The sequence below is a fragment of the Manis pentadactyla genome, chromosome 5, assembly GCF_030020395.1.
Source record: "Manis pentadactyla isolate mManPen7 chromosome 5, mManPen7.hap1, whole genome shotgun sequence".
Lineage (NCBI taxonomy): Eukaryota > Metazoa > Chordata > Mammalia > Pholidota > Manidae > Manis > Manis pentadactyla.
The window spans coordinates 157,772,099-157,785,974 of NC_080023.1; the positions used below are offsets into that span (position 1 = coordinate 157,772,099).

At 52.5% G+C, this 13,876-nt stretch overlaps 1 protein-coding gene across 6 annotated transcripts in view; it reads right to left on the minus strand.

Annotated features, from left to right (window-relative positions):
- SOGA1 (suppressor of glucose, autophagy associated 1) overlaps window positions 1-13,876 on the minus strand; it is a 77,660-nt gene that overhangs the window by 48,093 nt on the left and 15,691 nt on the right. For all 6 annotated transcript variants that reach the window (XR_008997940.1, XR_008997941.1, XR_008997942.1 and 3 more), the window contains exons 2-3: window positions 7,752-7,976; window positions 1,696-1,854 (exon numbers count right to left, since the gene is read on the minus strand). Coding sequence is in view for 3 of the 6 variants with exons in the window: in XM_057502983.1 (XP_057358966.1) it covers window positions 1,696-1,854; window positions 7,752-7,976 (384 nt within the window). In the remaining 3 variants the exon portion in view is untranslated. The remainder of the gene's footprint in view (window positions 1-1,695; window positions 1,855-7,751; window positions 7,977-13,876) is intronic.

A 13,876-nucleotide genomic window follows, 5' to 3' on the forward strand; every position in this document is an offset into this window, starting at 1 on the left:
TTAATCTATGTTGTGGCCTATGTTGGTATTTCATTCCTTCTTATGGCTGATCAACAGTCCACTGTATGTACAGACTACATATCTGCTTGTCCATCAGTGGACATTTGTGTTGTTTCTACCTTTTGGCTGTTGTGAACAATGCTGCTATAAATACAGGGGTAAAAACATCTTTTTGCATCCCTGCTCTCAATTTTTTTTGGTATATACCGAGAGTGGAATTGCTGGCTCGTGGTAATTCTGTTTCATTTTTTCAGGAACTGCCACACTACTGTATTCTTTTCAACTTCTTGATAGTGTTCCATGGTTACCCAATCTTATTAATGATCATAAAAAAACCTCATAAGCCGGGTACTGTTATTATCCTGATGTCACAGATGAAAAACCCGAAACTTAGAAGGGGAAGCAGCTTCACGTCTCAGTCACACCTCCGCCAAGGCAAAGCCTGGTGAGTCTGCGCACCTGTTTCCTCGCCTTTGCAATAGAACAGGCTGACCTCCGAGGTGCTTCTGAATTTGTCTCCCCTTTTCACTATCAAGTGTGGCAGCAACAAGATACGTGAAGGTGGTACGGGTTGTGGGGGCAGGAGGCGGCCTGAGGTGAAGGGGGCCTTCTCACCCAGCCGTGGTGTGGGGCAGGCCTCCACAGAAGCCCTCAGCCACAAACACCCACTGCCTCCACACCGAGAAGCTTCCGGCACATCAAACAGACAATCCACAGAGCAATGTCTTGTCTAGGTCCCGGAACGCTGGCATGCCTGCCCTCAGGGAAGGTGGGGAGTGCCCCAGAGCAATGTACATCCCAGGACACCTCCCATGCAGGCAAAGAGCAGAGGCCCAGCTGTGCCTCCTCAGCTGGAAGCCACCTTGGGCCCTGGAACACAGACCCCCGAATTCCGGAGGATTCCAGCCCTTAGGAGTCACCGAGGCTGATGGCTTCCAGTCATCATTCTGCAGAGCCATTTGGCCCTGTGTGACACACTGAGGACATCCCTCCCTCCCTCAGAGACTATTTTCTCATCCTTAAAATGGGTATAATTATAACCTCATCGGCCCTTTATGAAAACTGTTGGGATAAAAGTGTCTAGGATGGTGTTTAACATGCGGTACACCTACAATACAGCAGAAGGAGGGACATGCCAGGTGGTGGGACATGCAGAGGCTGATGTCTGGGGCACCATTCAGAAAGTGTCTACTGCCCTGAAATCTGTGTAGACACACCAGCTGAAGGCCCTGCCCTGGCACTGACTTTACACCAAAGGGCAGTCCCTAAAGCATGTCCCCACAAGTCAGCCCAGCTGGCTCTCACAAAGACTCAGAGCAGTGGTGTCCATTAGGCAGATAAGGAAACTGAGGTACAGAGGGCCAGGCCCCGTGCTGGCACTGCTGAATGTTTTCTTAGCTAATCCTCCCATAGCTGTGGTTCTCTGATGGTGACTGTGTCCTTCATTAGCCTGTGGCTCCTTGAGGACAGGAATTGGATATCTTCCATTTACTTTACCACTCTGTCCTTAGCGTCCAGCACACAGTGTACATAGTAGGTGCTTAGGAAATGTGTGCTGGAGGAAGGAAGGAATGAAGAGCTCTACCAGTTATGAACAAATAATTGTGCAGAGACAGAGTTCAGAGACACTGGCTGGGTGGGGCCAGCACATGCCCACCCGCCCCGGGTCTGGCCCTGCCTGGATGGGACCCTCACCTCTCTTGGACGCTCCAGCTCCGTCTGTAGCACCTGCTTAGCCAGCTCAGTCTCGATGAGCCGCTGCCGAAGCTCCTCATTCTCCTCCTCCAGCCGCACCCGTTTCTTCTCTACCACCTCGAGTTCCTTATGCAGCCGCACAGAGATGTCCTTAGAGACCTGGGCAGGGGGGGTGATGAGCAGGGTGTGAACAGGGTCAGGGACCATTCCACTTCACCACAGAGCAAACCCCCAAGCATGCAGGCTCTCTTACCACCCCACCTTAGCAGATGAGGAGATCGACGCGCAGAGAGGTCAAGTAACTCACCAAGGATCACACAGCCAGGAAGCAGTAGAACTAAAACCCAAACTCAGGTACCCTGTGTCCACAGTGTGTATATCACAGTCCAGCCCCCGGGAAGCTATATGAGCCCTGCCTGTTCCTAGGACCTCCTCTTCACTTACTTGGGCATTTAATGCTTCCAGGGTCTCCCATCCACCCGCTTGCCCAGCTCTCATGAGAGCCTGTGGCAGAGCCAGAAGGTCATCTTAAAGGGAGGAAAGTGAGCCAGAGTAGAAATCCAGAGCAACATGGGAGGTTGCAGAGCCATTCAAACCCCATCTCTGCCAGTAACCAGCATGCGATGCTGGGAAAATCATTTCCCCACTCTATGCCTCAGTCTCCTTAACTATCAAATGGGTACAATTATAACAGTACCACCTCATGGGTCCAACAGGAAGACTAAACAGCTATTGCACAAACAGGCTTGGCCCTGTGCCTGCACAGTGAACGCTGGGTGAGTGGTGGCTGCTGCTATGAGAAGATGAAACCTGGAGAGGGGCATGACTTGCTGGAGTCACAGTGTGACCCCAAGGCCTGTTTCCAATTGTCTGGGATATGGAACATGCCCCAGATGACAAAGGCTGGGCAGGTGTCCAAGTCATCCTTACATAAAGGAGCTAACAGAGTGGCTAACTCCAACCCTGGCTCCAGGCCTCTGCAGCAACAGCTCCCCATTTCCTCAAGAACACCCTTGGTCTTGTCCCCTGCTGGCTGGGGGTGAGGCCAGGAAAGGGGGTCTGGGGATGAGGAAGACTTTTCTGAGCTGGTAACTCACAACCAGACTCCATCCCCGAGTGGGCTGGGCACTACCATTTGTTGAATATCTACTGTGTGTCAGATTCATTCATCTTCACCCCAATTCTGTCCCCATTTTACTGGCAAGGAAACTGAGGCTCAGAGCATAAGTGACTTCTTCAGGGTCATGCAAAGCAAATGTGGGCTGGGCTGGGGGAGCCCTAGGGATGTGAATGAGGAGCCAGCATGGCCAGGGCTTCATGTCTAAGGGCTTTATCAGCAAGAAGTATGTGTGCGGCAGACAGCCCAGCACCCCGTGCTTGCCAGTCTCGGAAATAACCGTGGCACCTCCTCCCTCCCAGAAGGGAAGAGGCCCTCCCTGGCTCTGCCCTCTGCCTGGGCCCAGGCCCAGCTCAGCCCGGACCCCTTGGCAGTGCGAGAGGCAGGCCAGGAAAAACAAGGGCCAGAAAGGAAATTCAGCACTGCCTCCCCACCCTCGGTTGCCTACTGCCTCTCTCTACCCCTGAAGATCCCTCTGGCCAGCCAGAAGCTGGCCCCTGAGGATGGCCCGAGGTCTCTCCAGGCCACTAAGCTTTCCACATCCACAAAGGGAGGTGAGCAGTCCCCCATATCAGAATGAGGACTTTGCAGGTGGGAAAACTAGATGCAAGCCTGATTCCAGTGCTCATTCACTGGGTGTGTGGCCAGGACAAGTTATTTAACTATTCCAGTCTCAGTCTGGCCATCAGTTAAAGGGGTTGGCACAGCCTCCTCACAAGGGCTGCTATGAGGAATGAACAACACAGGGTTTGGGTCCATGGCTGGAACACAAAAACATGTGATTTTTAATGTATTGTCCAGATTACTGCTTCACCACTGTGTGCTGATTTTATCCGACTTGGCCCAACACCCCACATCCTCACTATTGAGTTTGGTGGCAGGGTTTCTGCAGAAGGTATTCAGCCCCACCCCAAACTGGCTATGGTTCCCAGTTTGGGGCTGTTAGTGAGCCCTGTCCTGATCAACACTCCATTCATTCCTTCTCATTTATTCATTCATTCTTCCTGGTTGGCCCTGGAGGCAGAAGTGGTGGGGCACAGAGATCAAAGCCCCAGAACATGCCTGGGCTCCTCCGTATCTCTGTCCCAGCAGCAGTATACAGTCTGGCACACACTAAGTGCCTAATAAGTGCTTGAGGATGAACAAACAAATCCAAGGCTCTAATAAGTGAAAGGGGAGGGAGATGAAGGAGTAAATGGCTGCAACATGAGGAGCTGCACCTGCCCTGGCTTGGCTAGGAATGTTCTCCACAACCACCCACCCCACCACGTACAGGGAGGGCGTGGCCCTGATGGGGTGAGAGACCAGGTGCTGGGGGGCCAGGGCTCCTCTCCATCTGGGGGGTCGTTCTGTCCCCTCCCTGGTCTCGACCTGGGGAGGCAACCTGTTCCCCACCAAGAAGTCATGATCCCTATGGATTCTTGGATTACCCATGGTTTATGAATGACTCTTTGGATTTCATCCCCTGCGGGAGCCCCCACTCACCTTGTGGCCCATTCCCTATAGGCTCTCCTTCCCCATTTGCTCTCCACCCCAAAGGGCTGCTATGTCAAGAAAACCCAACCGCAGGCAGCTTACAGGATTCCAGCACAGACAAAAGAGCCCTTAATCTCAGATCCTACAGAGGCCTGTGCCATGATGGAGGCCCACAGGAGACAAGAGCATGCCAGCCTGGAGGGCAGGAGCCTTGTGGCCTGGGCCTGTCCCTTTTCCCCTCTCTGAGCCTCAGTGGTCCAGGGCCCCCGTGCCTCTCTCAGGTGATTCACAGAATCTGCTGTGACTTCCCAAGTAGGTGTCACAGGAGTGCTTCATCCCTTTGGGAGGGGCTTTCTTCTCCCTATTTTGGGGCTCAGAAAGGAAAGTTCACTTGCCAAAGGTCACACAGCAAGGAAACGACAGAACCAAGATTTGAAATTAGGGGGATCAGCTCTAGAGTCTCGCTCTCAACCTGACCCTACTGTTGGCCTGTATTTATATCAGCAAAAAAGTATTAATAATAAGTCTAACAGAGGGTTCACCGTGTCAGGTGCTCACAGGGCCACACATGCCTGTCTCATTTCATCCTCTCATGATCCTCCCAACTAGTGCCAAGGTAGCGGGGCTGAGACACGCGAAGCAGCTGCAGCTTCCGGAAACCAGGGCAAATCCCCAAAGCGCAAACAACGCACTCAGCCATGAGGTCACTGTTTACAGCGCTGAGGCCTGGATCCTGCCAAATGCAAGCAGCAGCCCCCACACCACAGCTCCCCTGCTCATCGGGCCCCTTGGCTCATGGGCCTCCAGCTTCAGGGTGTCCCTGTCACTCTGAATCCTCATAGAGAGGGGGATGGGAAAGCTCACTAAGGAGCACCCCCTGGCCAGGCAGCTCTGTGTGGCTGAATTTTCCCAGGAAGCCTGGGAAGGTCACGCCTATTTTATAGATTGGAAAACTGAGGCTTAAATTGGGGAGGCAACCTGCCCAGGTCACCCAGGAATAAAACCCAAAGCAACAACCATTTCTAAGAAAGGAAACACTTTATTGTATGTCCTTTGGCCTCCCAAAGGAGTCCTGGCAGGTGGAAATTTACATCCCAGTTTCCCAGGATCTGACACTCTCCCATGGGATCCCAAGCTTCAAGGGCGGGTCCTGGGAATCTGCATTGTGAACAAGCCCACCAAGTGACTCTTATCCACCCAGAGAGGCTGAGACTCTGGCATCTCCTTCCAGGCCCTTGCCCCAGACACTTGTCCTATTCACCCCTTTTAATTTCTCCTGAACAACAGTAACGCCCAACCAACATTTGTTCACTTGCTGAGTGACAGCGCCCCATGCCGGACTTTGTGTTCAGCACTCCTTACTTGAGTATTTCTTTCTAGCCTCACAAAAATCTCACTAGGTAAGGACTAGTCTTACCTCCATTTTCCACATTGGGAAACTGAGGCTCAGAGATGTGAAGGTGCTTTCCAAAGTCCACAACACAGCAAGCAAGTGGCAGAGCAGGTCTCTGCCCCCAACCCGCCCCTGCCCTCCTCATGCTGGGTGACATTCCCATTGAAGTTCTGTGGGTCCTGCAGGCCATGAGGACCTGCAGACAGTGAGTGAATCCAGGGGAAGGGGCACCAAGGTCTGAGGTTTCATTCATGGAGTCCCCACCAACCAGACCTGCTCAGTAAAATCACTGGCGCTGCAAAAGCCCTGAAGATTTGGCTGCTGGAAGCCCCACATTTAACAGAAGGGAAAACTGAGGCTCCAGCAGGTGGCCCCATGCCAGCTGGGGCATGGGCCAAGAAGCTGCAGAACAAGTCGGAGTTCCCAGGGAGGCCCTTGTAAGCAGCTCCCGGCCCCTCCCCCCGGGGTCCATCAGGCCCTCCCAGGCCATGCCGGAGAAGTCAGCATTCTGAGGACCTCCGAAAACGCCCCAGAACACGCCCAGCCCGTGGGATACAGTGTGGGGGCCAGAGGCTTCCAGCCCAGACCGGTAGGGGTGAGCTCAGTGCTCCAGCTGCAGCGGTGGGGAGGGGGCGGAGGGAGGGCTGGTAAGGGGCAAGGTTGATGCTGATTGGCTAGTTCAAACCCAGCAGAAAGGGTGGCTCCCCCGCGCCCAGAGTGCAGAGAGCCCCCGTACACACACACACCAGCTGCTCCCTGCTCCTCCCATGGAGGCTGTAGCAACCCAGCCAGCCTGCTCCCAGCCCCAGCCATCCTCCACCCTGCCTCACTCTGTAAGGCTGACTTCTGTGTCCCGGCCAAAATCCCCAACGACTGGGCCCCAACTCAGATGCGTCTGAGCTTCCCAGGCTCAGGTTAGAGGGGCACTTCCACTTTGGAAACATAACCTTTGTGAGCTGAGTTTCCTCAGCTGTACAGTAGACCTATAATCCCACTGTGCACGTGCCAGGCAACTGGAGAGGGAGAGGCAAAAGCCCATGTAGGGCTGGAGCTGACTGTTAACCTCCCTTGGGCCTGGGGGAAGGGAGAGCTCTTCCTCCACGGTCCTCCTTCCCCTTCCCGCCATGGCTCATGGCCACTTCTCCCTCAGGCCTCAGCTCAGAAGTCACGCTGCAGGAAGACGCCCCAGGACCCTCAGGCTGCTCCAGATGTGCCCACCCCCAGCTCGCCTCCCCCTGACCACACTGGGCTGAGTTCTGAGAGCAGGGGCTGGGCCTGGGTCCCCAGAGTTCTCAGCCCTCAGCCCAGGGCTCACACACACAGGCGGGGTGGGCTTCGCCTCTGGGAGCCCCACATGCCAGCCTCCGGCGCATCCGTCTGCTGCCTCCTAAGGCAGATAGCGTGGAGGTCGGGCAGCGACGCAGGGAAGGCTGAAGGCCCGTGCCCTGCAGCTACACACTGAGTGCCATGGGACCTTGCACAGGTACTGCCTTTCCCTGAGCCTCACCTTTCTCAGCTGGAAAACGAGAATAATAATAAGAGCTTACATTTTTGAGTGCTCACAGTGACCATTTACCTATATTATTTCAGCTAACCCTCACAGAAGCCTGTGAGGCAGGGGCTGCTATTATACCCATTTTATAGATGAGGAAACTGAAATTTAGGCCACTTGCTGAAAATCAAAAAATTAGGGCACATTGGAGCCAAGATTTAAACCAGAGCTATTCAACTCCAGCCTTCACTACTCTCCGTTAACACAATAAAAAAGCCTCCACAGAACTGTGCGGGGACGGCTATGAGTCCAGCACCAGTGTGGCTGGTACTCAAATAGTAGCTGCTTTTAGTAGGATTCATATTACAGTATCACTCTGGGGCATCCCTGGTAGGTGGCTTGTCGATTCACCAGGAAACCCCATTTTACAAATGAGGAAGCTGAGGCCCAGAGAGGTTGTGTAATTTTCCCAAGGGCACAACGGGTGCACTGTGGGCTGACCTGGGCAACACATGGGCTGGTGGTCCCACTCCCCAACAAAGGTACCAAGGAGGGTTAGAGGGCGGTGCTGGGCTTACCTTGACGTCCTGCTCTAGGCCTCGGATGAGCTCACCGTCCACCTGGCCAGTCTGGGCGGCGCGGAGGCTGCGGCGCTCGGCCTTACGCAGCCGGTACTGCAGGATGCGGCAGGTTTTGCTGGCCTGGTCCAGCTGCTGCCGCAGCTCCTGCAACTGGTACACGTCCTCCTCCATGTAGACATCCCGCATCTCCAGCATCTCTGCCCGCAGCTCCTCGATCTCATCCTGCAGGGGGAAGAGGTGGTCAGGTCACTGGGCCCTGTGGCAGTGGCCCACACCCTACACTGTCCTGCACACCTCAGGGGGCCTGGGTATGGCAGGCTGAATAATGTTCCCCCAAAGAATCATGTCCTCTTTCTCAGAATCTGTGAATATGTTACCTTATGGGGTAAAAGGGACTTGGCAATGTGATTAAGTTAAGGATCTAGAGACCAGGAGATTTTCTTGGAATATCTGGGTGGCCCAATGTAATTGCAAGGGTCCTTATAAGAGGGAAGAAAGGGGATCAGAGTAAGAAGACGATGGACGACAGATGGACAGGTTGCAGTGATGCACTCTCAAAATCAAGAAAGGCCCACAAACCAAGGAACATAAGCGGCCTTTAGAAGCTGGAAAAAGGAATGGATTATTCCTCACAGCCTTCACAAGAAAGGTAGCCCTGCCAACACTTTGATGTTCAGACTTCTGACCTCCAGAATTATAAAATGTTAATCTGGGATTGTTTTAAGCCACTAAAATTGTGGTAAATTGTTACAGCAGCAATAGGAAACTAATACACTGAGGAAGTAGGAGAGGCTTATTCAACATTGATGAATGTCAGGCCCTGTGTAAGACCAAGGGTGTGGGGAGGGACACAGGTGACCGAGACTAACATGTATCTTCTACATGTAGCCCCCAGTCTCCCTGGGGAAGCACACAGTAAACCAACCAGGAGAAACATTCAAATACTGTTAAGAGCTCTGGAGACAAAAACAAAAACAAACCCACCTGTGTAATATGATAGAGTAAAGGGGGAAAGTGCTATGGTAGAGGCCATGGTGAGGAAGGCCCTCTCCACAGAAGGGACATTTGAGCTGAGGCAAGAAGGAAGAGCCATGCAAACAGACAGCCATAGGAGATTAGCCCAGGCAGAGGGAACAGTGTGTGCAAAGGCCCAGGGGCAGGAAAGAGCTTAGTATGTCAAGACACAACAAGGCAGGCAGGGTAGCTCCAAGGGTAAGCTGAGGCTGGGGAAGCAGGGGTCAGCCATCCAGGGTCCTGCAGGGCTGAGGAAAGAGTCTGGGTTTGGGTTTTAAGAGGAGAGGGTTGAGGGGTGACCTCATTTCCTCAGGGCAACCCCTGGCCATCTCTGTCACCAGCTCCCAGATGTTCCTCACTTCCCCTTTGTCCTCATGAGCACATCTACAATTCCTTATTTAATAGCTTGTCTGCCACAACGCACCACCCCAGGACTCTCTTGTTCCCTCCTGGCTTGAGCCAGGAGCTCTGTCCTCTCACTTTCTCTCTAAATAAAAGCCTCTGCCTTGCTCTCCTAAAAAAAAAAAAAAAAAAAAAAGTCTGCCAGAGATAATGTGTGTGGAGGGCCATGCCACGTCTACCTCACAACCCCATACCCAGCACAGTTGCTACATCCCACAGACTCCCAACATTAACTGAATGAGTGAATGTATGTCTGGTTAGGTAAACAACCACAAAAATGTATAAGGGGATGAATGGAGAGACCCAACAGGAAAAATGGGTCATTATTATGTCTACTAACAAGTGTGAACACTGAGTCACACATGGCAGTAATAATATCTACTCTTAGTGTGACTAAATGGATGAAAGAAAATTATACAGTAAAAAGAGATACTGAGTCACAGGGAAGGAATGACCTGCCAAAGGCACCCCTAAGACGCCAGAGACAGCACCCAAGGACTGTGCTGATGCAACAGCGGGGTTGGTCCAAGCAGCGAAAACCAACTCTGCAGGCCCTGGAGAGCAGGCTACAATCCAGAGAGCTGAGTTCACCGGCTCTCTGAACCTCCCTCTCCCCAAAGAAAATGGGTGGCTCCGTTTGGGGGAATGGTCTGGGGTTGTCCAGCAGCCCCTGAGACTGGGTGGGTCAGTTTAATAAGGGCAGGGTCCAGGCCAGCTCCAGTATGAAAGCTCACTGAGGTGTTTACAGCACCTGTTGGACCCTGGGACTGTTTCTCAATGGTTGTGAACTGCAGAGAGGAAGACAGAGGGGACATGTATCTGCTTCTCCCAACCCTAACACACACTGTTCCGTTACCCCCATCAACTGAAGGGTTTAATCCCCCTTTGCCACCACAGCCTCCTCCTCAGGGCCGGCTCAGCAGCAACCCCCAGTGTGGATGGTTCTGCCTGTACCCGCTGCAGGGATGGTCGCCTCACCAGAACCCCCACCCCCACCCCAATATACACACAGACTCATTACCACGCCAAGTGGACAGAACTAAAAGTGGAAAAGGAGGAAGTGGGCCAGTCAATGATCACACCAGTTAAAGAAATGAGGAAATAAGGGCTCCACATGCCATTTCAGCTCGTGGATGAATGAAGCATAAGGGAAACAGCACTCAGGAAGTGCAGGCCAGTCAGCTAAATCCAGGCTAACCCAGCCTCCAGACGGGGCTGTGTTCAAACCCTCACCATGCTCTTTACTGGCATCTCTGCAGTCATACCAACAGGACCTGGTGATGAGGAGGATGTGGTGGTCTGGGTGGACCCAAAGCTCAGGGTGAGCCAAGGAAAGACACACGATGTCCCTTACATGATGTTAGGCAACATTAACACATGTGTGACATTTAGATCATGGGAGGTGACATCCCCTCAACATAGGACCACATCCAGAGCACTGGAGTCATTTTTGAGGACGATTTATTTTTTTAACTCTTAAATAGTTGATTTTTCTATTGCTAAAAGTAAACAGTGATCATACAGTTTTGAAAATACAGAAAACATAAATCACTCATATTCCTCCACCTGGTCCTGAATCGCAGTGGCTCTCAAACCAGCACCATTAGCATCCCTAGGGAACTTGTCAAAAATTCTCATGCCCCAGCTGAGACCTACTAAATCAGAAACTCCAGGGATAGCGCACCCCCACCCCCACCCCAAGTGACTCTAACACAGGGTGTTTCCTTCCAGTCTTTTTCTCAAAAAGGGCAAGAGTCACGTGTCTCAGCACCACAAATCCCCAGCCCAAGGCTTAACAGAGCAAGGACTCAATAAGCATCTATTGAATAAGTGAATGAATGAATGATCTTTCTCATGAGCAGCTGTCTCTCCAGGGCCTGCCGTTCACCACAGTCAATGTCTGAAAACGCAGGATGTTGCATTCGTGCCAGCTCCATCTCTTCGGTGGCCAAGGGGGGGCCCAGAGCCCTGGGGGCTGGCTTCAGCTGCAGGCAGAGTGTGGGTCAGCCCCTCCTGGTTTGGCCCACCCGAGAGGGTGATCACCACAAAGGCTGGTTTACAGGCCGTACAGGCCGAGTCTGCAGGGATGTGGGCAGCAGGAGCTGGTAAGCTTTTGGGGCCTGAGGTGGGGGCAGGGAGAGCGACTGCTGGGACGCGGGAAGGGGACCCAGGAGGCCAGGACCTGGCCTTACTCCGGAGGTTATTAGACCTCACTGAGCCTCTGAATCTCTGGGGGCCCCTCAGTCCAACAGTCCTGGCCCCAAAAGCTCTCTGGTGACTATTATCTGATCCAGCCAAGGGAGCTGGTCAGGAATAGGCTGGGGGGTCGGGGTGGGAGCTCAGCCTTCCAGGCTCCTTAAAGACAGCTCAGTGGCTCTGCTGAGCCCCCTCTCTTCCCAGGACCCCTAGCCACATGGAAGTGGGGTCAGAGTAGTCCACTCCACTGGACTCGGCAGGCCTGGTGGCTACACAACAGGGCTCTGAGGAGAGCCCCAACATCAGTTGGGAAATCAGAAGCCTCATTCTTACCCACAGACAGGAAAGGGACCCTCTGCCCAGCAGTGCCCACCTCAGAGCTGGGGCCCCCGACTTTAAACCCCACAGTCAGAACGGCTGGCCTAAAGAAGCTGGGGAAAGGTGCCTAGACCAGGCAGCCTGCCAGACCCTCCATACCCATCTCCTCTGGCCATTCTTCAAGTTGACCTCTGTTCCCCTTGAAGCTTACCCTGATTATTTAACCCAAACTGAAAATGGGGAGGTGGAGGGAGTAGGCCACACTGCTGTCAGGGTAGTCAGCCTTTCCCTTTACAGAAAATGTTTATTTTGCTCTGATTACAGAGGTAATTCCTGCTTACTGGAGAACACCTGAAAAAAAGCAGATAGCTGTCTGTCTCCCCCACTAGCTGCTGGTCGCCTGACCCTGGGAACCCCAGGGTATCTTAACTGCATGTTCTACTCTCAGGTGTTCCTAGGCTAGTCCCTCTGCTAGAATGGCCTTTGCCAGCTAACCCCTAATTATCTCATCCTTCCAGAGCATTGCCTCCTCCCCAAATCTGATTCAAACCCCACACTCTGAACTCTGTGCTTCTCCTATGCTAACAACTTCAGGTTGCAGTTGCCTCTTTTCAACTCTATCTTCCTCAAGAACTGAGGGATGGCAGGGTCTGGGTCTGACTCATGCCTAGTCCGTGGCATCACCCGGGACAGGCCATGGTACACAGCAGGCACCCATCACTGTCTATGGGTGGATGAATGGATGGAAAAATGAGTAGGGCTTCTGCCCAGCCCATTCTCTCTCCAGCCCAGGGCAGGAAGTCCCTCCTGATCCCAGCCCCAAGCCAGCTGTGATGCATCGGGGAGAGCCTGGGCTGCTCCAGGGCTGGCCTCAGACCCCCATGCCACTCCAGGAAGATGGGCAAGGTTTCTACCCAGGGAACCTCCTGCTCACCCACCTACTCCCTGACCACAGAGTGCATCTCTGTCCATCCCCCTACACACCTCCTGATGATCCATGAGGTCAGCCTGCAGGAAGCAGCCTCTCAGAGGCACACTCGCTCCCTGAAATGGATTGGTTCCCAGGAATCCTGGGGGAATTGGCCAGGAAGAGTTTCTTGGTCCATGCTGGGCCAGAGGGCCAAACATGAGCTCACACTGCTGCTAATAATAGCTAGAACTTGCACAGCACTACGGGGCTTCACAGTTTACAAAAACATTCCATCTGAATCATCTCATGGGTCCTCACAGAAACCCATGGACAGACAGGACAGGAATCACCAACTTGCTCTAGAAGTGAAGAACCACAGAGAAGCACAGAGAAGGTGAGCTGTGCCCAAAGTCACACAGAGAAACCTCCAAGCAGGACTTGGATGGCAGACTTCAGGGTCTTTTGTCTGCAGCAGAATTCAGGCAGTCCATGAACTTGGATGGGAAGGGAGAAAACCCACATCTTTATTTTCACTAACCTCTAACTAAAAATTAATATTTTCTTCTCTTCTGGACAAGCCACAGTTCTATTAGTAGTACTTTGACTTTACCACCAAAAGAAACCACACATATTTTCATATCACATAACAGTTGTTGCAGAAATGTCAAAATAGTGCTTACACTCATCAGTACTTTGAAATTACAGTAGTTAACAGACCTGTCATAAGATCTTATGAGTTAATAAACACACATATTACTCTATCATAATTTAAAAACATACTCGGATAACTGTATTTCGATATAGTTGTTTTCATTTGTATTTTATTTTGAACATTTAAAAACATTATTCTAAGAATTAGTCTCTGCAAAGAGTCCCTGGCACAAAATTAGGTGGAGCCTATGTTCTCTCTGGGGCCGCGCACCTGGGGGATCGGGGCCGCTTCCTTAGACCCTCACTCTCCACCATTGGGACATAAAGCTGGAGAAGCAGAGCTCTGCTGTCAGGCCATGCTCCAAATATCCCAGGAAAGAATGCTTTCTGCAGGAAACCTACACACATGTAAGATGATTAATTTTTGTACAGTGAGGACAGAAGGGGGAAGTTTAGATTTGAAGCCCACGGAAGTACTTGCAATGACTTTAGATGCAGGGGATTGCCGGGATTGGTTTGTAGAGGAGGCACTGGAAGGTCTTCAGACCTGCGGGGCTGGAAGTCAAAGGGACCAAACACAGGGCCCCTCTGCAGAAACACGGCAAGTGGCAATGGTGGCTTGAACCCCAGC